The 27767-nt window shown below is 34.1% G+C and overlaps 2 protein-coding genes across 4 annotated transcripts; one reads left to right on the top strand and one right to left on the bottom strand.

Annotated features, from left to right (window-relative positions):
- Nucleotides 1–9801: 9801 nt before the first annotated feature.
- On the top strand, nucleotides 9802–15586 carry LOC127128145 (chloride channel protein CLC-b). The gene is made up of 6 exons (XM_051057391.1): nucleotides 9802–10410; nucleotides 10492–10692; nucleotides 10786–10963; nucleotides 11724–12256; nucleotides 13984–15142; nucleotides 15279–15586. Exons 1-6 carry the CDS (start codon nucleotides 10193–10195, stop codon nucleotides 15384–15386), a joined length of 2397 nt encoding a protein of 798 aa, XP_050913348.1. The 5' UTR covers nucleotides 9802–10192; the 3' UTR covers nucleotides 15387–15586.
- On the bottom strand, nucleotides 15501–27680 carry LOC127128146 (uncharacterized). 3 transcript variants are annotated; one of them, XM_051057392.1, is made up of 15 exons: nucleotides 27398–27680; nucleotides 27195–27309; nucleotides 21809–21920; nucleotides 20329–20373; nucleotides 20172–20239; nucleotides 20017–20071; nucleotides 19832–19911; nucleotides 19639–19722; nucleotides 19209–19322; nucleotides 18119–18237; nucleotides 17908–18025; nucleotides 17522–17655; nucleotides 17281–17434; nucleotides 17085–17164; nucleotides 15501–15760 (listed from the first exon to the last, which is right to left on the bottom strand). In XM_051057392.1, exons 1-15 carry the CDS (start codon nucleotides 27556–27558, stop codon nucleotides 15664–15666), a joined length of 1536 nt encoding a protein of 511 aa, XP_050913349.1. In that variant the 5' UTR covers nucleotides 27559–27680; the 3' UTR covers nucleotides 15501–15663. The 3 variants fall into 3 exon arrangements, with proteins under 3 accessions (XP_050913349.1, XP_050913351.1, XP_050913350.1); XM_051057394.1 differs by having other exon boundaries at nucleotides 18119–18216; XM_051057393.1 differs by having other exon boundaries at nucleotides 20172–20224.
- Nucleotides 27681–27767: the final 87 nt, after the last annotated feature.

The raw sequence follows: 27767 nt of genomic DNA, 5'->3' as shown, positions 1-27767 counted from the left end.
AAATTAATGAGGAATGATATATTATTAGGTTGGTTAGTGAGTTAAATAAAATTATTTTATTTTACTTTCTAGAACATGTATTTTTTATTAATATTAGTTTGAATTAAAAAATTCAAACATGTGGTGTAGATAGGTTAGGTATATGAAATGAGATGAATTAACTGAATCATATGTTTGAGTCTTTATATTGATATTTAATGATGAACAAGAAAATCGCGAGGACATGACCTAAGATAAATTATTAATAATGTTGATAAGTTGGCCTTTGGTGATGGTGAAGAGGCAGTTGATAATGAAAGGAAAGGAACGTGGCGTGAAAGAAGTGGCTCAAATGAGGGTCTTTATCTCACATGGAGATGGCAGTTGTGTATGACAATCAGAGATTTCAAATTCATGTTCTATCCTATTCTCAATATTGAAATGTTCTTTTTATATATTTTTCTATTTTTCTATTACTCATTTATCTCTTCTTGATTATGACACTAGACATATACAAGTTGTATTTTATGCTGAGATCTGAATTTTATGTGTTTAAATAAATGATTATCTTTAAGTTTTTTTTTTTAAATTATCGGTAGATTAGCCTGTTCAATTATTACAAAATATTTTAAATAGTATGTGGTAGTACGTCTTACCTATCTTTAAAGATGGTTTTGATAAATAGCATATCTATTGTTGTTAGAACAATAATCAATATAGAAGATTAAAAATAAATGAAAGTAAAAGATAACGAACGCGGTCGATCTTTGTTGTCATAGTTTCTGCAGTGATAGAGCAACTATAGTTCTCTTTATTTTTGTCTTATGAGTTAGGATTCTAGTGTTGCAAGCATTATATGTAATACTAGGCCCCAATTTATAATAATACTCTTGAAGTCCCCATCCCCCTTGTACCTGTAGTTACCTACCTATAATAATTTTGTCAATATAAATCATTCTCAACAATACTCATAATAATCTCTACAATGAATCATACTCAATAATATCCATAATAATTTTCACAATATAAGTCATACTCAATAATCTCCATCTTGAAGAATATCAAACCCCTGTGAAGATTTCCTGCAAGACTATCACATTCTGCCAATTGGGAAGGTACACCTCATGCTTAATAAGAGACATGTAACAAGTTCAACCTCTTGTTTAATACTGAGAGACAAGTCCAAGCAATGCCTGAACTTGTCATTGATGGCTAGTTTGGTCAACATAACAATTACACTCTCTAAAGTATGAACATTTTCAAGTAATATATGTCCAGATGAAGTAACTATCTTATCTTATGATATCTCACATCAATATGTTTGGTCCTGGAACTATAAATAAATGGCATTATGACTATCACAATGCAACCAGACTCCTCCTTGCTCAACACTCAATTCTCTCACCAATCTTGTAAGTCATTAGGCTTCTTTGGAAAGTTCGCCTGCCACAATGTACTCTGATTTAATTATCGATATGGTCACATGGATTGAATCGATGATTTCCAACAAATAGGTCATCCTGCTAAAATAAATACATGACATGTTATAGACCTCATATCATCCATATCACCCGCATAGTCTGAATCAACATATCCTACAACCAAAGGATCACCATGCTCACTGATAAACATGATGCCATGACCCGTTGTACCCTTTACGTACCTGAAAATCCACTTGTCTGCTTCCCAATGGCGTTTACCCGATTTGGAATAAACTTACAAACTTGATTTATAACTTTCTTATCAAACCTAGTGCAAACCATATCATACATTAAGGAACCAACAATACTAGCATAAGGAACATTTGACATATACTCAACTTCTACATTTGTATTTGGACATTGATCCAATGATGTCTTAAAGTGATTCCCAATATAGTACCCACAGGCTTCGAATTACTCATGTCAAACTTGTCTAGCACCTTTTCAACATAAAATTTCTGAGAGAGCCATAATTTTCTAGCACTTCTATCCTTGTGAATGTCCATACCAAGAATCTTTTTAGCAACGCATGATTCTTTCATGTAAAACTCATTTTCCAACATGTTTTTCAATTCATTTACATCAACACATCATCAACATACAGTACCATGAAAATAAAAGAGTCATCTTCAAGGCTCCTAAAATAAACACAACATTCATACTTATACCTTCTGTAGCCAATATGAAATAGGTATGAATCAAAGTGCTTTGAGTACCCTTTTGCTACAATACGACCCTTGAACTTTTCCCCTTTTTTTTGTTACTACTGGTTTTCTCTTAAACAACCATGGCTTTTTTCTCCTTGAAGTTGAATAAGCTATCGTGTATGATATTTCTTTAAGGACTTCATCTCCTCCACCATTGCACATATCCACATATATTTTTTCTAGATAGCTATATCCTCTTGAAAGGTGGAACGATCTTCATAACTAGTAAGAAATGCATAGGCTATCAAGTCTTCATACACATATCCTTCTTATGGCTTGGTTGAACAATGCTCTCTATCATATACAAGAATATAATCTTGTACTCCACCTGAAACTTCAGGTTTGTGGTTAATTTCAGTAGCGATTGGTTGCTCATGTGGTTCAGGAACTACCTGCATATTATTCACTAGTGGCGATCAACATCCACTTGAATCACATGTTTGTTATAAATTTCTCCTTCAGATGTTGACACATCTCTTGCAATTGACTGCTTCAATATTAATTATTGATGACTAAACTAGCAAGTGTACTAGTCTTGTCAAAGTAATAAAATAATTTGTCTTCACAAGGATTGTGAATTTAAACAAGGTTATATTATGCGATTTAAAAATAAATAAAGGGGTTTTTTTTTATGATCGGTACGACAACAAATAAGAGAAAACTTTCATAGTAAATTTCTATAATGAAAAATGATTAGGTCTTTATTTCTAATCCCCTAATTATACTTGTTGATGAATGTGTATCAGATGAATAACAATTACGCGATAATTATACGGCGAATTAACAAGACTAGTGCACCAAATGCCTTGGTGTGCGGCTCACTAATTTAAATAATAATTCCCTAATTCCTAGGCAAATTCAAAGTAAACTAGGTGTTTCTAAGTTCGTTTATTCTACAACCATAACTTATAACTACCTATTCTTAGTTAATTACTTGTTAAATAGTTGCTCTAGTTCAAATTGGTAGACTTACGGTCAATAACTCCTACTTATCTAATATCACTTTGCACGCTCGTCAACACACAAAGAGAAATGAACACAAGAACAAATGAATAATAATTATAACATAAAAGTAATCAAATAATATAAAACATCATATGATCCAACATAATATAATTAGGTTCATCTCAAAAAACCTAATCTAAAATAGCCTAACTACTCATAGTGAATTTAAAAATTACCATGAATTGATAAGAAGTATTCATCAAAATTAATGAAAAATATGATCTCCAAATTCACTCACAAACGCTCATTGTCATCACTTTATCTGTCTAGAATTTGTAACCCTGAAAAAGTAGCAAAAGTCCCTTTAAAATTTTGCACACGCGTGTCAGGAAAATGTGTCATTGCGATCGTAATATGACGTCATCGCGCCCACGATGTAAGAATTGCGACCGCGTGAAAAACAATGGCAAAATCTTCTTTTTTTTCTTTCTTTTTATTCTTATATTTTTTCTAAGTCCCAACTTTCTTCACCTTTGGTCATTTTGATCACTTCTTCATCATTTTGGCTTGGCTTTTATTCATAATTCCATCGATTTAGCCTAAATTGCTCACAAATATTACGTAATGAAAGAGTGTTATCACAAACCAAACTTACTACGATGTTTGTCCTCAAGTAACTTGTTTGCACATTGAAAATTTCAACAGAACAAAATGCTTACCCATACCAATGTACATCACCTTTCTCATCTAATCAACATGTTTGTCCTTTGCTTCAATCCAAATAACTGTGAAAAGTTCTTCCAACATCATAAGTACTCAACATATCTCTCATCTGACATTTGTTCGCTCGAATTGGCAGGGTAATCACACAATCAGCGTACAAAAGCATTTAATAATGAGTTTGAAAATTTTGTAACAAAGGCAATCAAAGTCACATTTGAACACACACTTTTGAGGTATTTTTATGGTTGTAACGTGGCTTATGCCAGAATAGAATATTTTGGGAATAGTAGGCTTAAACCTTTGGAGTTAGGTACTTAGTTTTCCCTATGTTATATGATTCCTTTCATATCACTCTTTACTTGTTCAATTGATACTGGAGAATGTGTTTTTGTTGGTCATACTCACCTTTTTTATTTCTTTTTCACAAAATATTTTTTGAAGAAGTCATTTTTAACTTCTTATTTTTCTTTTTCTTTTTCCTTATTTTGACCAATTTCTCTAGTACCCCAACCCCAAACTTAAATGTTGCTAACTTCCAAGAGCAATCCCAAACCTATACATTTGCATCAGACAAGGAAAATAAAATTTTCTACCTAAGTCTAAAGAGGGTGGAAAGATTTAATCTTTCAAGTCAAATGTCTATCTAACAAGCTATGTCACTGAAAGAATGGCTAAGGCTCGAAGTGGTTTAGCAAAAGATATAATCATTTAAATACAGGTTAGCTTAAAAGACTCAGAGTTTTCACAAACAACTACCTCAGTATGTATTCATCAAACCAATATACTAAGTAGAAACAATATAAGTTCTAGAATATAATTCATGTAGGGATATTTTCATAAGAAAAAAAAGTGAACAATGGAAATATTTGGCTCAAACCTTACTAGCCTAGGTATATGGAGATTGATTACAAGTAGTCAGCTTTCCTTTTCTTCATCAAATGCTAATAAAAAAGGGTGAACTTCAATATTGATCACTTTTGTTCATTCTTTTCTAGTGAATTTTGTTCTCTCTTTTTTTTCTTTTCATCTTGTCACTGGTAAGGTAGCAAATTATAGCTGAAAGAAACAACAATAACAAACTAGTTCATTAATTCAAAGCATAAAGAAGTAAAAAAAGGGGAGGAGTATTTGTAGAGCTAGTTATTACTCTTCCTTGGGTCAAAGTACATAAAAGGAAATGGCTGAATTAAAACTCAAACTGAAACTGAAATTTTTTATGGGTTGTCTCCTGTGAAGCGCTTCTTTAAGGTCATTAGCTAGACTCTTTCTGTCTAAGGCTCTACTAGTATCAACGACACCTTCTCATATGGTGCTTCACATCCTTAATAAATCTTTAATCTTTGGCCATTTATAGTAAAAGAGTGTACATCTCCCAGATCTTGTACTTCTACAACACCATTTGCAAACACCTTGTTAACAATAAAAGGGTCTGACCATCTAGATTTTAAATTACCAGGGAATAACCTCAGTCGAGAGTTATACAACAAAACCTTATGCCCTACCTGAAATTATCTTCTCACCAAGTTCTTATCATGGTACATTTTGGTTCTTTCTTTGTAGATCACAGCATTCTCATATGCTCTCAACCTAACCTCTTATAACTCATCCAACTTCAACAATCTCTTTCATCCAAATTTAAGAAATTGGTTACCCATTATGCTCTATGTTCTAGCTCGACCGGTAAGTGACAAGCCTTCCCGTAAAATAATTTATATGATGACAATACTAGGTGAGTCTCAAATGTTATTTTATATGCCTAGAGATCGCCATCTAGCTTCTTTGACCAATCTTTTCTAGATGTAGCAACCATCTTTTCTAAGATCTGTTTCAGTTGTTTGTTTGATACTTCCACCTGCCCACAAGTTTGAGGATGATACAATGTGGATATTTTATGCTTCACATTGTATTTGTTTAACACACTTTCTAAGTATTTATTCCAGAAGTGTGTCCCCTGTGACTTATCAAAACTCTATGGACTCAGAACCTAGCAAAAACATTTTTTTTCAAAAAGTTAAAGACAGTTTGGGCATCATTAGTAACACAAGATATGGCTTCAACCCATTTAGTGACATAATCAACACAAATTATAATGTATTAAGGGTTCAACCTCTATTATACCTTTAAGCAACATCTCGTCTCGTTTTGAAATGTTACTTATTTTCTAGCACTTGAGACATTCTTGCACATAATAATTACAATCCTTAAATAGAATTGGCCACTAGAAGTCACTTTGAAATACCTTTGTTGTTGTTGTTTCACAATTATGGTGGCCTCCATAAGCTGAGCTATGGCAGTGCCACATAATGTCATTTTCTTCTTTATCTGCAATACACCTGCAGATTAAACAATTAGCACTAATCTTAAATAGATAAGGCTCGTCCCATAAATAGTGGTTAACCTCTTTATAGAAAAAAAATTGTTGCCAAGTGTAGTCTTCTAAAACACTTTTTATGACTTTATAATTAGTCATATCAGCAAACCAAGGTTGTTTGCTAATTAGTCATATCAGCAAACCAATTAGATATGCCCAAAAACTTTCCAAGGTGAATACTAATGCTAGTAATTTTTTTTCTGTGGTGGTATAATTCACCTGATTTTCATTCAAAACTCTACTAGCATAGTAAATGGCATGGAAAATTTTCTCGTGGCGTTGACTAAGAGTTGCGCCTACCGCGTAATTGCTTGAACCACACATCAGCTCAAATGGGAGTTCCCAATTTGGTGCAACGATTACAAATGTAGTTACAAGTTTTTCGATAATAACTAAGAAATATTTAAAATATTCATCATCAAAAATAAAATCATTTTTCTTAATTAGCAAATTGCAGAGAGTTTTTGCGATCTTGGGGAAGTCCTTTATAAATCTTCAGTCATTTTTTCAATCACCTCAATTTTGCTTGATTCAACTTTATGCCCTTCGATGAAATTTTATGCCCCAAAACGATACCTTCAGTTACCATAAAATGACAATTTTTCCATGTCAAAACAAGGTTCATTTAGGTACATCTCTCGAGAATAACATTTAGGTGTGCAAGACAATTATCAAAATTACTACCAAAAATAGAAAAATCATCTATAAATACCTCAATAGACGATTCGATCATATCATAAAATATAGAAAGCATGCACCTTTGAAAAATCGCGGGAGCGTTGCATAAACCAAATGGCATCCTACAGTAGGCAAAACTTCGAAAGGGCAAGTGAATGTGGTCTTCTCCTGATATGTTGGACTCATTATGATTTGCTTGTACCTTGAGTACCCATCCAAAAAATAATAGTATGCTTGACCTGCCAATCTTTCTAACATTTGATCCATAAAAGGTAATGAGAAATAAAAAAATTTCGAGTTGCTTGATTTAACCTCCTGTAATCAATGCACATCTGCCACCCAGTCACAATTCGAGTTAGAATCAACTCGTTCTTTTCGTTATGAACGACAACCATACCTCCTTTTTTGGTACCACATGCACGGGAATTTCTTCCTTGATCTTCGATTGAAGCCATAAGTCGTTTTGAAAAAATTTCTTCCTTTTCTACAAGAAGAATTAGGATTGTAGCCACGACCTTTTCTAGACAATGACAAAGATTGGATTTTCATGGCCGGTGGTTCTTAAATAAGATTGGAATTAGAAACGATAAGAGAGATTCAGTTGTTGTTCTTGACTTAGAATATGCACACACACAAAATTGTTCAAAGGAGGGAGGGACCCATAAGCATGATCTGAGATCAAACAGTAGAAACTTGTCCATTTAACACCATTAAGAACTTAATAAACTTTTTCAGACCTTTATATTTACAAAGGTCTATCATGGTGTCGCATATGCAACCAATGCCACAAGTACTATCGCGTGTAGGACCAATTATCAATTTTTCCCCATATTAAAGTAAATTGTGTAAAATCATTTGATACATCAAGTGTACCTTGTTAAAATCGAGTCAAGTCATCTTGAATGTCTGAGATTTGAAAGATGTCGCCATCGGAAAAACAATTTACAAATTCCTCTAGATTTTTGTTGCATTATCAATCAATAAGATTGATTTGGCAATGTTCTCCTAGATGGATCGTTGAAGTCATGAGATAGCAATGTTGTTGCAACGGATTATTAAATCAAATAGGTCGTCATTTCATGGCCGGTGGTTCTTAAATAAGATTGGAATTAGAAACGATAAGAGAGATTCAGTTGTTGTTCTTGACTTAGAATATGCACACACACAAAATTGTTCAAAGGAGGGAGGGACCCATAAGCATGATCGGAGATCAAACAGTAGAAACTTGTCCATTTAACACCATTAAGAACTTAATAAAATTTTTCAGACCTTTATATTTACAAAGGTCTATCATGGTGTCACATATGCAACCAATGCCACAAGTACTATCGCGTGTAGGACCAATTATCAATTTTTTCCCATATTAAAGTAAATTGTGTAAAATCATTTGATACATCAAGTGTACCTTGTTAAAATCGAGTCAAGTCATCTTGAATGTCTGAGATTTGAAAGATGTCGCCATCGGAAAAACAATTTACAAATTCCTCTAGATTTTTGTTGCATTATCAATCAATAAGATTGATTTGGCAATGTTCTCCTAGATGGATCGTTGAAGTCATGAGATAGCAATGTTGTTGCAACGGATTATTAAATCAAATAGGTCGTCATTTCATGGCCGGTGGTTCTTAAATAAGATTGGAATTAGAAACGATAAGAGAGATTCAGTTGTTGTTCTTGACTTAGAATATGCACACACACAAAATTGTTCAAAGGAGGGAGGGACCCATAAGCATGATCGGAGATCAAACAGTAGAAACTTGTCCATTTAACACCATTAAGAACTTAATAAATTTTTTCAGACCTTTATATTTACAAAGGTCTATCATGGTGTCACATATGCAACCAATGCCACAAGTACTATCGCGTGTAGGACCAATTATCAATTTTTTCCCATATTAAAGTAAATTGTGTAAAATCAATAGATACATCAAGTGTACCTTGTTAAAATCGAGTCAAGTCATCTTGAATGTCTGAGATTTGAAAGATGTCGCCATCGGAAAAACAATTTACAAATTCCTCAAGATTTTTGTTGCATTATCAATCAATAAGATTGATTTGACAATGTTCTCCTAGATGGATCGTTGAAGTCATGAGATAGCAATGTTGTTGCAACGGATTATTAAATCAAATAGTTCGTCATTGGGGACGGATCGAAGGAATGTTACATATTAAATTTGAATTTGTTCTTTAAAATCAATAACATTTTCATAACACGAAAATAAAAAATTGGAATGATGAAAAAGACTGGATTGAATAATAATGGAAAATTCTGATTTATCCATTACAAAAAAAAAATTGGGTAAATTACTCATAGAGGAAATTGTTTTAAAAACTTCTTAAATTTAAACAATTTAATAAAAAAATAAACATGATAAAACTAAATCAAGAGATGTATAAAGAAATTGTTACCTTCCAAAACACAGAGACCATGTTAAGATAAAAGGAGAAGACAAAAAAATTATAAACATACCTGATTCTTTATTACTAGAGAAAGTGAAATATTATATTTATCATCTATACTTAAATGATAGATATCAAATCAATAAAACTAACTATGATGCAACTAAATAACAACCTAACCACTAATTACAACAACAATCCATAAATATAAAAAAAATATAAAAAATAATAAACAGATATATTCAATAGCTAGAGAGTGAGAGATTTCATCAACAAAATGTGTCATTATAAAATGGAGATAATGATTAACACATGTATAACAACAACAAAAAAGTAATTACTCTGATTATTTAAATAGAGAAATATAATCCATATCCACTCATCTCAAAGAATAATCAAATTTCACTATCTTTGCTCCCAAGAGGCATTAATCCTTGATTATTCTAAACTAACTTCATTATACACCTTATTTTAGTCACAACTTATGCAACAACTTAGGAATTATTCTTCTTAATTATCCAACTTGGAAACACAAGTTTCTTTTGTTCATTAATCTTTTAAACTCAATCATGTAATTTCCAAAGTCCAAAATATTATGCCATAAATTTTCTATTGAACAAGTGGCTTTACCATGTGAATAATTCCAAAAAGGAATGGAACCATATACTCAAAAATAGTTGTCAAGTTTTCATTTGAAATAATAAACAAATATTAGTTTACATGATTTGAATAATAAACAATTTAGCAATGCCAAAAACATACAAATATATAGATTTCAAAGATGAAAGCAACATATATGGTATCCACTTTTTTCATATAGCTTAGGTGTCTCACTTTGTTCTAATCCGAAACAAACATAGCTTAGTACTTTATAGGTTAACTGTCTCAACAACTTCTGTGTTTTTCTAATGGGAGAGAGTTCTATGAACCTTATAGAAAGTACAACAAGAAACAACAAAATGGAAGAAGTTGAAAGAGAAGAAGAACAAGAACAAGAACAAGAAATGGATCCAGAAAGTAACAATCCACTACATCAGACACTGATCAAGAGAAACAGAACACTGTCTTCAAATCCACTTGCTCTTGTTGGTGAAAAAGTTTCCTACATAGAAAGCTTAGACTATGAGTAAGAACTCAAACAAAAACATATTATTATCAATACAATAATATAAAAAGATCAATTTTTTGACTTTGTTTATTTATGAAGGATAAATGAGAATGATCTATTCAAACATGGATGGAGAAGTAGATCAAGAGTTGAAGCATTACAATACATATTCTTGAAATGGTTACTTGCATTTCTTGTTGGATTTCTCACTGGTATTATAGCTACACTTATAAATCTTGCTGTTGAGAACATTGCTGGATACAAGTTTTTGGCTGTTATTAAATATATCAACGGAGAAAGGTTAGATTTTAGAGCAACCCTTTTTGTTATTTTAGTTTTTAAGAAAATTTGACTTAAAATAAAAGTGATTTTGCATTGATATGCATGGTACAGGTACTTGACAGGTTTTCTATATTTTGCGGGAGTTAATTTCGTCTTAACATTTGTTGCTGCTATTCTCTGTGTGTGTTTTGCACCAACTGCAGCTGGACCTGGAATACCTGAAATCAAAGCTTATCTTAATGGTGTTGATACACCAAACATGTTTGGTGCTACAACATTAATAGTTAAGGTAGGTAGCAACAATGTTTGGTCGGCTTGTTTCTTACTCTACTTCAATTCTTAGGCAATTCATTTGTAATGCAGTCAAAATCCTTCATGCAATTGACATATATGTTGAATCAACATCGGATTGTCAAGGTTTCAAGTTTGGCATTTAAAATTCATTAGAAATTTATATCCTATACCATTCAATTTCTTGATCCAACGGTCATCAATGTTCTAACTGTGTAAACTGCACGAGTTGTTTTTGACTGTATATAACTCAAACCGGTTTAAATAATATTTTGGAAGGAGGGAAAATAGTTTCTTGGGATCTTTATCTTTTCAGATCTAAGCTTCCAGAGACAAATTCATTGCTTCCAATTATCTAGAAAGATTATACTTCCAAAACTTATTACTTCTTTTATAGAGGACTCAAAAAATTTGATATTTTAATCTATAAATTTGTTCAACTTCATGTTGTTGATCTATCCATAAAAGGGATGGAAACAGTTCTATTGATTGCAGCACTGATTTTTGCAATAATGCATATAATAATAGAGCAATTCTGGTGACCCAGCAATGATTTATAATATGCAGAAAAGGCAATGCACATGGATCGATTATGATACAAGTGTTGTTGACTTCAATCATTTAGTGCTTGCAATTTGACTAATGAGTGACAAAATCATGAGGGTCAATGGCATTATCTGTATTCACTGCAGTGAAAAAAATCCACAGGACAAGCATTATTTCATGTAATATCTTATATCATACATTTGTTTTTGTAGATAATTGGAAGCATTGGAGCTGTCTCAGCAGGCCTAGATCTTGGGAAAGAAGGACCCTTGGTACATATAGGAAGCTGCATTGCTTCCTTACTAGGCCAAGGAGGCCCTGACAATTACAGAATCAAGTGGCGCTGGCTACGATATTTCAACAATGATTGTGATCGTCGTGATCTTATCACCTGTGGTGCATCCTCAGGAGTTTGTGCAGCTTTTAGATCCCCTGTTGGTGGAGTTCTCTTCGCCCTTGAAGAGGTGGCAACCTGGTGGAGAAGTGCTCTTCTATGGAGAACATTTTTTTGCACCGCTGTTGTGGTGGTAGTGCTTAGGGCCTTCATTGAAATCTGCAACTCCGGGAAATGTGGCCTTTTCGGTTCAGGCGGGCTGATCATGTTTGACGTTAGCAATGTCACTGTTAGGTATCATGTGATGGATATCCTACCTGTTGTAGTCATTGGAATCATTGGTGGGTTATTGGGAAGCCTTTATAATCATCTCCTACACAAGGTCCTCAGACTCTACAATCTCATCAATCAGTAAGCTACTATATACAATCTTAGACTCAAAACATATTGCATATCATGAATTTTTAAGGTTGCGCAAGAACTGAAAACTAATCACACAACTTCATTTTCTATACTAACCACATGCATTACCCAATGAAGAATCTATTAATGTGCCGGTGGCTGTCAATGAAGTTATAAACATGCACGTGCTCATCAGTTTACATAAAAAGAATTAGACTTTAATGCAATTTTAGTCCTTTTATTTTGTTTCATTAATCATTTTGGTTCCACGATTTCACTCCCTCCATATTTAAAATGTCTTGCATTTTGAGACTGAATTTTGATGACATGAAAAATGAGATGCTTGTGTCAACTCTGTTGATGACATCACAATGACGAAGTTCATTTTTAGTTAATAACTAATTTTCATTTCATTAGAATCTTACATTAATTTTTATCACAAAAGCACCCAAATGAGTGGATTCTCACTTAGAAACTCATCTTCATGTCATCAACTCAGTTGTAACACATAGGGTGTGCATCGTTCAAAATTCAAATCAAATTGAACCAAATATATGAATTAATTTGGTTCTTAAAATCAGTTTGACGAAACCGGTTTATTTTTTAAATTTGGTTTATGTTTGAATCGGTTTGGTTAATAACCGATTTAAAATGGATTTTGACTTTAATCAAAATTATTTATTTTTATTTTTATTTTCTCTAAATCAATATTAATTTTTAAATTTAAAAATATAAACAAATTTTATGAGGCTTTAAAATATTTTTTCTTTTATAATTTAAAAAACATACAAAAAATGAAAATAATAAAATTATTTTCTGAAAATAAAAAAAATTGAAAATAAAAAAATCTTTAAAAAAAGAAATTATTTCAAAAAATAAAAATAACTGAAAAAAAATTATTTAAAAAAAATGGAAATCAGAAATAAAAAGATTTTGAAAATAAAAATTAATTTCTATTCTGAAATTATAAAAAATTATTTTATTTTTTTTAAAATTATTTTTTTTCTGAAAACAAAAATTTTTTTTATTCTGAAAATTTGAAAAAATAACCTTTTTGAAAATTAAAAAAATTATTTTAAAAAATCTAAACTTTTTTACTGAAAAAAATACAAAATATTTTTGATAAAAAATATTTTTTTTATTTGAAAAAAATATCAAATATAATTTTTTCGAAAAAAAAAATTCAAATATAATATTTTTCGTAAAAGAAAAAGAAATTCTGAATTTTATTTTTAAAATAATTTTTTTATGAAATTTAATATAATTTGATAAAAATGAAAAGAGACAAATATAAAAATTTAAGTAAAATTTAGATACCCAATAACAAAACCAAATTTTTATAATCACTAACGGTTTATATCTAAATAATAAAATGGATACCCAAATTTTTATTTTAACATTTGATTTGAATTTTTTAAAAATGGAACAATTTGGATACCAGATATATATACCTCAGCTGCAAATCATTAAAAATCAACCCAAAATGCATAAGTGGAAAAATGTCTTCTTTGTTTTTTTAAATTGAAGGACCAAATTTGTGGATTTTAAAATGGGACATGAAATCGCAAATGAAACAAAATAAGGGGTTAAAACTACATATGAAGCAAAAAATAAAGAAAACAGCAACGGAAAACAATTATGGCGTCAAATGAAATAAACATGTAGAATTGTCAACACAGCCAAATTTGGTAGTATTTGAATTATATAAAAACAGAGTCTACCTTTGATTATTGCAGGAAAGGAAAAATACATAAAGTCCTCCTAAGTCTTGCAGTAGTACTCTTCACATCTGCATGTCAATATGGTCTCCCATTCCTAGCAAAATGCACCCCTTGTGATTCATCGTTTCGAGACTCGGAATCTGTTTGCCCCACCAATGGAAGGTCTGGAAACTTTAAACAATTCAATTGTCCCCCTGGCCATTACAACGATCTTGCTACTCTGCTGCTTACCACTAATGATGATGCTGTCCGAAACATATTCTCAACAAACACACCTCATGAATACCAACCCTCCTCCCTCATAATTTTCTTTGTGCTATATTGCATATTAGGACTAATTACTTTTGGAATTGCTGTGCCGACGGGACTCTTCCTCCCAATCATCCTTATGGGCTCGGCCTACGGACGTCTTCTTGGTATGTTGATGGGACCTCATACAAAAATTGACCAAGGATTGTTTGCTGTACTTGGTGCAGCTTCCCTCATGGCTGGTTCGATGAGGATGACTGTGTCCCTTTGCGTGATCTTCCTTGAACTTACTAGCAATCTTCTCCTACTACCAATAACAATGATTGTTCTCCTAATAGCCAAAACTGTTGGAGATTGCTTCAACCCTAGCATCTATGAGATTATACTGCATTTGAAAGGCCTTCCTTTCATGGATGCAAATCCTGCGTCATGGATGAGAAACCTCACTGTTGGCGAGCTTGTAGATGTAAAGCCGGCAGTGATTTCCCTCCAAGGAGTAGAAAAGGTAGCAAAGATAGTAGATGTATTGAAAAACACTACACATAATGGTTTCCCAGTGATGGACGATGGGGTAGTACCGCCAACAGGACAGGCCAACGGGGCAACAGAATTGCATGGACTAATTCTAAGAGCACACCTTATCCAAGCATTAAAGAAGAAGTTCTTCTTGAAAGAGATAAGAAGAACAGAGGAATGGGAAGTGAGAGAGAAATTTACCTGGGTAGAGCTGGCCGAGAGAGAAGGGAAAATTGAAGAGGTAGCTATAACAAGAGAAGAAATGGAGATGTTTGTTGATCTACATCCTCTCACCAATACAACTCCATTTACTGTGCTAGAGAGCATATCAGTAGCAAAAGCAATGATCCTCTTCAGGCAAGTTGGACTTCGTCATCTGCTTGTCGTTCCGAAATACCAGGCATCAGGGGTAAGTATATTTAACACGAATTAGAAATGTTAATATATTATTTCCTAGTAGCATATGAGGAGCAATATTAAACTCATGGATAATATTTTATTTGAAAATGAACATATATGACTAACCTAATCATGTCATTTCACAGGTATCCCCTGTTGTTGGGATTTTGACGAGACAGGATCTATTGGCCCACAACATTCTGACAGTGTTTCCTCACCTGGCAAAATCTAAAAGCAGACAGAAGAGAAATTGAAGCTTTCCTAGTCATCGAATGGCCATCGACCTTCTTTGGACAAATTGGCTTTTTTAAAACTATAAATTTATTCCTCAGTTTTGTATTCTTGAATCAATACTTTGGAGATGGATATGATACAAATACGATGAAAAACTATATCCATTAAATTATTAATAAATAATTTATCAAATGATGAAACAAATTCCCTTTTTCGATCAGTACAAAACATGAAACTGCTACTAAATTTATCAGTTTCTTTCTTCGACGCAAAATTTGATGGTACTGACTCGTGTGCTCATTTATGTCTAGCAGCTCCTTGCGAATGTTTTTTCTTTTTCTTTCCTGGTTTCTTTTTCTGAGGGCCCCTCTTGAACACTGCCAGAATTTCGACGCTGCAAACAATTGGCAAGTGACAAATTAGTATCTTTACTAGCTTGGGGAGGAGGGGAACCTATAATAGTATACCCAATCAACCGCATAATGTGTCCTAATATAGATAAAAAACTATAAAAAATAATTTGAGGAAAAAACTCCATGAAATGTGGTTATATGTACAGAATACATTGTATGGAGACAGAAAAAACACTGTCTTTAGGAATCATCCTGTAACTGTAATTAAAATATGAACTAACAATTAGTGGTCAACTTTGCTACATTGGTTCAATGTTTAGATTTAGGTTGGACAAGCATGCCTTTCAGATTAGTCCAACACTATGTTTGACGGATCAAATGTGATTTAAACATGAGATGTTTAACACTTCCCAGGCACAATAATATTATATCAATAGCGTTATCTTGAGAAAAGAGGAGACTGTAAAGGGTGGGGAGTGCTCACTCGTCAGTACTGTTAGAAACAAGTTGAGTTCAAATATACATCTTATCTGTCCAAATGCAATATTAAGTTTCCCAGGACTCCCCATTATTCGCATTCTTGATTTAGAGATTCTTAGAAATTGGGATGGGTCTTACTCTACACCCCAAAATGGCTTAAAAGGTCAGGGCTGCTCAAGCATTATAAGCACTACTAAGGCATTCTTTAGACATTGTGGGACAAACAAATCTCAATACACCCCTCACGCACAAGATGCACAGATTAAGCATGGACTAATGTGGATGGGATAACAAGGATCTCAGCACACCATCACATCCAGGCGAAGAAATATGGAGTATGCGGGTGGACTAATATAGATTTAGGCCCAATAACAAATTTAGGATAAGCTTTGATATCATCTTAAAACTTAAGTTGAGTCTAAAATTCTAAATCAATCCCACAACAGCGGCTTGTATGGTGAGGACAGTTCAAACTTTAAAAGCACTACTTAGGTCACTCTCACCAGACTTCCCTTCATACACAAAATTTTGTAAAATAAGGGATCATTCAGAACAAAAAAAGGGGACCATATTGGTGTAACTTTCACATACTAAGATCGTTTCAGAACAAAAATAAAAGATTAGAGACTCAATTGAAACTTTTAAAAGTCAAGGGACCAAACTGAAATTAAAAAATATGATAAGGGATCAAATTGTACTTTTGCCTAAAAATTATATAAAGGTTTAAGTTTACAAAGCTGAAATGCAAATAGAATGAAATTCGGAGAATAGCGTAAAGAGGAAAATTAATTAACACCAGTTTTTTTTTGCAAGAATAAAAATTGTAAGATTTAATAAATATTGTAAGTATAGATAAACATAGGATGAGAATTTAAAGAAAAATACCTTTGAGTACCAGGAAAAAAATTAAAACCATGAGCTTTTTCCAAATACCATGCCTTACTTGACAATAATGACTTGCAGTCCTGTCAGAAAGCAACTTTTAGAGTTAACACAGAGAATTCATGTTTGATAAAGTTTTGTCGGACAGCAACTTTTAGAGTTAACAAAGTGCATCAAATAAATATGAGCCCGGAAATACCTCTTTAAAACTTTCCCATCCACAACTTATGTAAATAACGGTTTGTGGGACCAATGGAGTAATGTTTGCTTCAGGTAATTTGCTTTTAATCTGGACTGAAGCTTCATTAGCACGTAAAACCCATGGTCTTTTCTCTTCTTGGACTGAGTTTGGGCTGCAGTAAACATGCACTAAATCAGACACTGATAGAGGGAAATATTTTCAAATTGATCAAACTTGATAAGTTCACAAAATAAACAACCGTTCAGATGATGACAAAGCTTTGCGGACCACTAAGGATATATTCTTCAATGCATCAATAAGAGATGAATCCAGTCCTTTTCTAGGAGGATCAATGACTATAACATCTGAGCCCACAAGCCACGAAAAAGGATCCTGTTACTTGCAAAGGATTCATACCATGAGCTTCCAATAAGACATGACAAGAAAAAACTATGAAACACTATGCTTTATATTTTGGACTAAAATTATTTTCCTTTCTATAAACAATCTTTGCATACATTGATGAAAGAAATACATGTACAAAAATTTAAGTTGTGCTAGATAGTTACATGAATCAGAAACAATATTTTCATATTAAAATTAAAGCATGAATATATGACGAGGCTTCAGCTATCCAGTACTAACTTTTGAAGCATCTGCATGATGCCAAGTGATGCTGCTGTTAACGGTGGTAGGCAAGCGTTCAATTGTCTTCTCAAAAGATACCTTCGACTCTTTGTTAATCTCGACGCATTTGATGGATCTGTAAGACAACTAGAAACATAAATCTTCCAAATCAACTATGTAGCAGAAATTTAAAAAATAAAATTTGAGGTTTAGAACCATCAGGTCCTGCCTGCACTTTCTTGTGGCAGCTAATGATAACCCAATGACACCAGCTCCAGCATACAAATCAGTAACAGATGATTCATATGGAACATATTTCTGTAACTTCTGCAGCAAGGAGTCAAAAGCCTGATGATATAAAGCAAGAAAGACGTATCAGTTCTTTCATGGTACAACGGCATAGCAACCCTCAGTGGTGTGAGAACACTTGTCACTGGATATACACATGTGTGCATATCAACGTATGTTTTCATGCATCTTATTAATGTGATTTTCCTTTTGGTTGGATAATTTGAAATCACAGGCAGCTAAAAAGTAAAAATAGATATTGTATCCCGTCCAGATTGTCGGGCCCAAATATGAAGGTCAATTTCAAGGCCTATTTATCAATGACCCAGATCAAAGGCCCGGGCCAGGGAGGGTTTATACTAGAAGGGATAGAAGGGGCACAATAGTGAAGAAGGCCAGAAATAACTTACTGATTTAGCACGTTAGTTTTGCTAGAATGGATACTCGTGAATAGGAGCTGGTTTTTAGGCTGGGAGGATAGAGAGAAATCAATCATTGCTAATATGACTCAGGTTGGTTTCTCGGCTGTAAGATTGGACAGCAAATTCTTCTCTTTGGAGTCATAGACTCTGGGTAACTGAAGCACTCCGTCCAGTGCAGTCATTTTCTTTTCAGCTACTAGTTAGTGATAATAAAATATTTCATGTTGTTTCTCGTCTACCTCACAAACAAATTCATATCATGTTGATAATCTGAGACTATTATCAATACTCTTAGAAACAAAAGAAGTATTTAAGTAATAAGTTAAAACTAGTAAGACATCTTCTAAATATGTTTATAACACGTACTAGAATATTGTTTTCATATATGCTCAAATATTTCTTGATGTAGCTAGACTATACTAGTGCATGTGAGTATGTATGTATGTATGTAAAAATCGAAATTTATTTATTTACACGATGTATAGTGTGTGCGTGTGTGTGTAGTTTTGGGGCCTTGTGTCCATGCTTTGAGAGGAACTAATTCGGAAGATTTATTAAATGCATATCCAAAATATAAAATGTAAAGATCCATTGAATTAGAATCTTTACCCGTGTGTTTGCCTGGCCAAAACTAGAAGGGGCCAATGACACATCAATTCCACCAACACGTTCCCAAAAATCTCTCTCTCCAAGAAGATGTCTCCATCTATTCCCAAATATTATCTGCAACATCAAGTAGACCTTTTTCAAATGTATATCTTTTGATAGAAACAATTGCACAAGCATAGTGTCATAAATTGTCCTGAAAAGTTAGGAAGATCTGCATAAAAAAAACTTAAAATAAAAGTAGCTTATTTTACATAATTATTAAAATGGATATATCTAGTTCCAGGGTCTCAGCATTCAAAGATTTCTCTTCAAACATGTATTATCAACATCATTTCGGTATTGACCATCCCTGTATGACATGCAGCATATCGTATTTCATTTTAATCAAATCTAGCCATTCATTTGTTTCACAAGAGCAGTTTAAACTCACATTTTTATCAGAAGTCTGAAAGTTGGCCCACACAGAATGAATTAAATGAAGCCTGCTCTGTGGCCCACCATTTTTCCATAGAAACTGCAATCAATCAAATGAACCGTCACATTTTAGGATAAAAGGGAAGTATCAAGCAAGAGAATCTGCTATAGTTAAGATAAATATGGTAGAAAGGAATCAGTAAGCTTACATTCGCTAATGCAATCAGTTTGTCTGAACCATGGGAATTTTCATTTCTTGAATTCCAAACCAATGTAACCTGAACCTTACCTGAAAGTTATGATTTTAAATCAAATAATGGTTAATTTAATTTCATTAACTAAAAGAAAATAATACATTTTCTCGACATGTTTCACGAGTCAGCAAAAAATTAACCATTCATATATCTTTGTGCAGCGGGAAGAGATGTGTTGTGTGTTGTCACAGCCATCTGTAAAAACACGCCCACCATCAGTAATTATCCCAATTTCAAAACTCGACAGTTAACTGCACGTATCATCTAGGCATTCAATTTCTTATAAATGGTTCACCTGAACATATCGCAATTCACCAGTGCCTTCATCTTCAAGATATGGATCAACATCTAATTCAGTAATACCTAATTAATATGGAGGAAAAACTAGAGAAATATAAGAATTGAAGATAAAAATATAATAAACACACAGGTAATAACAAAAAAGAAAATACCTTGTCTAAGCAGCTCCACGGCAGCATTAATATTAGGATGATGAGCTGCAATATTAATTAATATAGTTTCATATCAACCAAAGAAAACATCAATGAAAAAGACACATAACAGAACGGTAGAAAAGTACATAGTTTTTGAAACAAATTAAATAAGATAAGTTCCAACAAAATTTGTTAGGAACCGAATAATTCAATTGAAAAGAATGAATTGTTTTGTTGAAAGGTTGAGAAACTATAAAAGAAAGTAGAAGAGAAACCTCTCTTTCAAGGGTTTCCCCTTCCCAATAGAGTCACTACTCTATATTCACAAATGATTACAATTTACAATACTCAATACATGTATTCTCCTATTTATACAAATATCCCTAAAACAAGCTTAACTAACTAACTACTCTAACAACTTTTAACTATTTTAACCACTCTGGTAAGCCATTATTATATATCCTTACAGAATTCCACTCATGAACTGATAGTGATCAAATATGTATTATTTCTTAAACCCGTGCTTATTCTGTTTTATAATGAAACAAATATGTAAAACCAATTTGAATTATCTTCTAGCTTAAGAAATTTCTCATCTAAAATAAGCATTTAGTTCTATGTTTACTAAAGGAATAAAAGAAATAAGCATATTGATTATTAGTTGAGATGTTATATTGTAGCTTAAGAAATTCCTTAACTAAAATAAGTAATTAGTTCTAACTTTATTAGAGGATTAAAAGATATAACTATAAGCACCTAGGTGGTAACTAGGTTATTAGATGAGATACAAAAAATTAGATTGAGTTACAATTTTGTTGTATTAGCAGGTTTTAACTCTCTGTCCTTCTATTCATTATTCATCTGGTTGTATTTAAACAAGTGATTATAAGGATGTTAGTAAAAGACCTTCTCAAGAAGTTGAGATAGCACAATATATTATTTAAAAAACTTATAATTATTACAAGATAATTTAAAATTTTGTTGTCCCATAAATAGTTGTTGAAAAGTTCATAGAACTTAATATTATGACAGATTGGATTTTAGGGAGTTAAATGCGTAATACCTTGAGATCTAAGCAAGAGCAGCAATGAGAAGAGAACGAAAAACAAACAGAGAGTTGGTTAGAAAGAGAGAATAATTTCTTTAAATGTCATATTTCCATTAGCCACATGGCCTAGTCGGATGCAAAGTTGTTACACCAATAGAAATATTCTAATGCCGCCTCAGCTTGTAAGAAGCAAAAGGTGTGGTCAAACACATCAGGTGATCTCAGATGTAATAAGGTACATCAAATTCTCGAATGGGAACATATAAAATGAAATTAGGTAATAAAATACAAAACATAAAATAGTAAAATGCAAAATATAAAATAGTAAAATGCAGACTTAACTTAAGGTATTAGTATATCATCACAGTAATTAAGCATTATACTATAAGTAGTGTTGTAATCTAATATATCTACCAAAGGGACTAAAAATTATATAATTAAATTCTGGACCTTTGCATTGTGGAATGTCAATTACGTTATGAGTACCCTCCTCATAGAGTCCAATGAGAGGGTTGGTTGAAGAACCACGCACCGCCAATTTCGCACGACACCTCCACCCCCACTGTAAAAAGAATCCCAAATAACCAAAGTCAAATAAATTTTAGTTTTAGTGTGTTTAGTTTTGAGGTGACAAAATTGATTTTTTTATAGACAAATGTTAGTATTTTCTATTTCACCGCATTTTTGAGCCTTTAACTTCTTCAACTTCTTTAACCCTAGGCTCAAATTTGAGGCTAAAGACAAAAGCTCTCAATTAAATCTTCAAATTAAAATCAATTTTGGACGTAAAAGCAATTGTAAGAACATCGAAACATATAGAAAACAATTTTACACTCAGGAACCAATTTAACCTTCTTCAAAAGTGGAACCTGTTAAACTGATATACAACTTTCATATTATTTCAATCGTATATTACAAGGAGGGAATAGGTTATATTTATATACACAGAAAACCTATTTCTAATTATAACTAAATCAGAATAATTATAGCCAAATCATGGTAATTAATAATTAATAACTATATTCCTATTATAGTTCCTAAAAACTTGTTGACAGCTAACGCCAACACTCCCCCTCAAGTTGGTGCATAGAGATCTCGAATGGCCAACTTGTCAAGTGCGTTGCAGAAGTCTCTGCTACATACAGCTTTTGTGAGTATATCTGCTAATTGATCTTCAGATTTAACAAATGGGAATTGAATTATCTTGGTCTCCAAATTTTGCTTAATGAAGTGTCAATCTATTTCCACGTGTTTTGTCTGATCATGTTGAACCGGATTATGAGCAATTTCAATTGCAGACTTGTTGTCACAAAAAAAGTTCATCGCATTGTTCGGAGCAAAGCCAATTTCAATTAACAATCTTCGAAGCCAAAGAAGCTCACAAAGACCTTTAGCCATCCCTCGAAACTCTGCTTCAGCACTTGATAATGCTACAACCTTTTGTTTCTTACTTTTCCATGTAACCAAATTTCCTCCGACAAAGGTAAAATAGCCTGAGGTGGATTTTCTGTTGGGGTGATATCTCCTGCCCAGTCAGCGTCTGTATAACCTTCAACTTGTACATGATTATTCTTTGTGAACATCAATCCTTTTCCAGGCGAGGACTTCAAGTACCGCATGATTCGAATTACCGCGTCCATGTGATCTTTGCTCGGGTTGTGCATAAATTGACTTACTACACTTACCGCATACGCTATATCAGGTCGTGTATGAGATAAGTAAATAAGTTTGCCAACCAATCTCTGGTACCTTCCTTTGTTTGTTGGCACTTGGTCTGGATATTCTCCAAGTTGGTGGTTCTGGACAATTGGAGTATCTATAGGTTTACAGTCTAGTAGCCCAACTTCTGATAAAAGATCTAGGATATATTTTCGTTGAGATAAAAAGATGCCTTTCTTCGACCTAGCAACTTCAATACCTAGAAAATATTTGAGCCCACCTAGATTTTTCATCTCAAATTCGGTTGCAAGTTGTTTTTGAAATTTTGCTATTTTCTCAGAGTCATCTCCTGTAATAATCATATCATCTACATACACAATCAAAGTTGTGACCTTACCTTGACGATGTTTCAGAAACAACGTATGATCTGCGTTGCTTTGTTGGAAGCCATATTTTTTCATTGCCAGGTTCAATCTCCCAAACCACGCTCTAGGAGATTGCTTCAAGCCGTACAAGCTGCGTTGCAATTTACACACCACCTTAGTCTCATAATTTGTCATGTATCCCGGAGGGATATCCATATATATTTCTTCTTTCAAGTGCCCATGGAGAAATGCATTTTTCACGTCTAACTGATGCAATGGCCAATCCAGATTTACTGCAAGAGATAACAGGACTCTGACAGTGCTCAACTTGGCAACAGGTGAAAAAGTTTCTTGATAGTCTACGCCATATGTTTGTGTAAAGCCTTTAGCCACTAATCTTGCTTTGTACCTTTCAATAGACCCATCAGCTTTGTACTTGATAGAGAAAACCCACTTACACCCTACTGGTTTCTTTCCTTTTGGTAAAGGGACAAGAGTCCATGTCGCATTCTTGTTTAATGCCTCCATTTCTTCATTCATAGCTTGAACCCATCTAGGATCTTCAATGGCCTCTTCAACGTTGCTAGGTACACTGTATGAAGACAGCTCATTTGCAAATTTCTTAAGGGATTCAGACAAGTCCTTCATAGAGACATAATTAGCAATTGGATACCTTGATCTATGATCCTCTTCTTCAGGAGAGTAACGCTTCGGTGGTTTTCCCTGATTATGCCTGTGAGGTAATTCATAGCTAACAGAGATATCACCATTATTATTATTATTATGAGATATAGGAGAGTTTACCTCAATGATATTCTCAGGAGATGGATCGTTGAGTACTGGAGAGGGAGGGAATTCCGATACTTCAACTTCAGGACTCATATGGTCTGTTTGAGTTTGACAAGAATCACCAAAAACTTCAGTTGAAGGTATATCAATATCTTTGAACCAGTCAAATGTCGACCAATTCGACTCTTCTTTCGACTCTTCTTCTGGTGTCTCCCCCTGAAGAGAAGAATTGGGTGATACAGATGAGTAGAAATGGTCGAATTCCAAGAATGTAACATCCATAGTTACATAAATGCGTAGTAATAGGGTCATAGCAACGATACCCTTTCTGGTGTACACCATATCCCAAAAACAGGCAGCGAATGGCACACGGATCAAGCTTTGTACGCTGGTTTTTATGTAGGTGAACAAACGCAACACACCCAAAGACTCGAGGTGGCGGCATTTGTATTGTAGGCAGCGGTACAAATGTGGACAAGGTCTGCAGCGGAGTTTTAAATTCAAGGACCTTCGATGGCATCCGATTGATGAGATATACTGTTGTAGTAACAGCGTCAGTCCAATGGTGGTGAGGCACATGTGCTCCATGTAACAGAGCACGGGCAGTTTCAAGAATATGGCGATTTTTTCGTTCTGTAACACCATTTTGTTGTGGGGTTTGTGGACACGTGGTTTCGTGAATAAGTCCGTGGTTTTTGAAATACTCATGGAATTGATGATTTACAAACTCCCCACCATTATCAGAGCGAAGGATCTTAATTTTCTTTGAGTATTGAGTTTGAATCATTTTATGGAATTGTTGAAATATGTGTATCACTTCATTTTTTTGTTTCAACAAATAAATCTAAGTCATTCGAGTGCAATCATCAACAAATATCACAAACCACCGATAACCAGAGATAGAAGATCTTGGGGATGGACCCCATACATCAGAATGGATTAAAGCAAACGGAGCATTACTTTTATTCATACTTGATGGAAAAGTAACTCGATGACTCTTGGCTAAAATACAAGCTTCACATTTGAAGTTCAACAAAGATGTATCTGAAAATAAGCTTGGGAACACATGTTTCAGGTAGCCAAACGAAGGATGGCCTAATCGGCGATGTCAAAGTAAGACTTGCTCCATTTTATTGTTTCTTGGATAATGCATGTGATGCGCTCGGCCTACACTAAAATCCTCCATATAGTAAAGTCCCCCTCTCTTAGTACCACGCCCAATGATCTCCTTCGTGAGAATATCCTGAAGGAAACAAAAAAACGGATAAATCAGCACAACACAGTTCAAGTCTTTTGTAACTTGACTCACAGACAGCAACTTATGAGATAGAGAGGAAACAAGTAGTGTATTTGAAAGCGAAAGGGCTGGTGATAACATCACAGTTCCAGCCCCTGTTACCGCCGATAAACCACCATTTGCGTTGGCAATACTTGAGCGCCGAGGGGTTGAACGTTCAGAAAAATCAGCAGCATCGAACATCATATGATCGGTAGCTCCGGAATCAAGTATCCATGCATTAGAGTCATCATCATGATTAGAGCAAATCAGAACATTACCTTCAGTGGTGTGGGAACTTGATTTTGGAATGAGGGAAAGATGGGGTTCGACAGTAGCTACTGCAGCTTTTCCCGGGTTGATATCAATTGTATCGCGACGCTTTCGAGCCTGAAAATTTGTCCACCAGTCTGGATATCCATGAAGCTTAAAACAGGTCTCGCTAGTATGTTTGTTACCTCCACAATGAGAGCACTGCTATGTAATTTGAGACCCTTAGATGCAAGAACTGCTCCAGATAATTCATTGGAGTTGTCTGTCATCACTGCCTGACGAAGAGCTTCCCTCCTAACATGTGCATATGCTTGCTCCACTGTTGGAAACGGTTTCATTTGTAAAACATCGCTTCTGATATTATCTAAGCGGTCATCAAGTCCATCCAAAAACACATACACTCGTTCTTCTTGGATAAGTGTATTGTAGTGTTGGATATCAACTTGACATGTCATCGGATTTGGACGAAAATCTATCTCACGCCAAAGTCCTTGGAGATCGTTATAATATTTTTCAAGAGAACCACCGGCTTGTTTAAGACGTATCACCCGTCGCCGAAGGTCATACACCTGGGAGGTGTCACTGCCATCAAAGTACGTGGTCGCAATTGCATCCCACACCAGCTTGGCAGTGGAGAAGCGAATAAAGTTGCTGATTAGAGAAGAGTCCATTGAGTTGATTATCCATCCCTTAACAATCGCGTTGTCAGTCCACCAACGTCGAAACGTAGGATCTGTTTGAGGGGGTTGCGGGAGATCTCCATTGATATATCCTAGTTTGTCTTTGCCCGAGATATACATCTCGACCACCTGGGACCAAAGGGGATAGTTGTTGCCATCTAACTTGATGCCAATCGGTGCCACCGTATGGTCAGAGCCAATTTGTGACGAGGTTGACGCACGGTTCAGAACTTCCGTCATTTTAATCGTCAATTCAGCAAGAATGGAAGACGAGGTAACCTCATTGGAGTTTGAATCCGAGTCGGCCATGGAAGAAGGATGGAAAGGGTTACCGTAGGTAAGGATTAAGACCTGGCGGCTGATACCATGTTAAACTGATATACAACTTTCATATTATTTCAATCGTATATTACAAGGAGGGAATAGGTTATATTTATATACACAGAAAACCTATTTCTAATTATAACTAAATCAGAATAATTATAGCCAAATCATGGTAATTAACAATTAATTACTATATTCCTATTATAGTTCCTAAAAACTTGTTGACAACTAACGCCAACAGAACCAAACATACAGTTAAATGTTTCAAAAAACACTCTATCAAACACCTTAACTTCATATTGAAGACGTGCTTGAGCGCCAATACATCGACTGTCACTTGTCATTACATACAACTACTTCCATTTTCTCAAATTGTTATCCCTATATGAGTTAGTACTTGATAGAAAAATGGTTTAAAAGGTGAAATTAAAATGAATTAGTGAATTAAGAAGAAGAGTGGATGAAGATACCAAATTGCAAGTATCGAATGTGAAGTCCGTGACGCCATATTTCCGAAAGAAATTGGTAGCGTCCTCCAAAATCACAGGGCGGTGTAGGTTAAGCTCGTGCGTGCACCCCGAACACCTGAAATCAATCATCAAAATTTTAAAAAATAAAGTAAAAATTCATGAGCGAAAAGAGGACAGTTAGGAGTGGAGAGGATGAAGCGTACGATTGGAAATGGGGGCAATGAAGTGCGCATGTTAGTGGCGGGGGCTGTGGAGTTGAAGAAATAGGGGTTGCGGTTGAGATTTGAGGAGGGGGAGGAACGGTGGTGGCGTGACAAGTGAAGCGATGGAAAGACGGCGGTGGTGAGATGAGTCGGAAAGCCATTTTCCGTTTTGGAGTTTGGAGGCGGGAATGGATAACAGGGTATAGTAACAAAAAGTTCGAAAAGATATTTATCTAAAAAATACCTTTTAAAATTAAAATGTTTCCTACACTGCTATAGAGTACATCCATTTTTAAAAATGTTTCCTATACTGCTATACTGCTGTGCATCCATTTAAAATACTTTTCTTTTTCAATCAATAAATTTTTTT

Source organism: Lathyrus oleraceus, chromosome 3, assembly GCF_024323335.1.
Source record: "Lathyrus oleraceus cultivar Zhongwan6 chromosome 3, CAAS_Psat_ZW6_1.0, whole genome shotgun sequence".
In the NCBI taxonomy this organism is placed as follows: Eukaryota; Viridiplantae; Streptophyta; class Magnoliopsida; order Fabales; family Fabaceae; genus Lathyrus; species Lathyrus oleraceus.
This window is presented reverse-complemented; position numbering and strand designations above follow the sequence as displayed.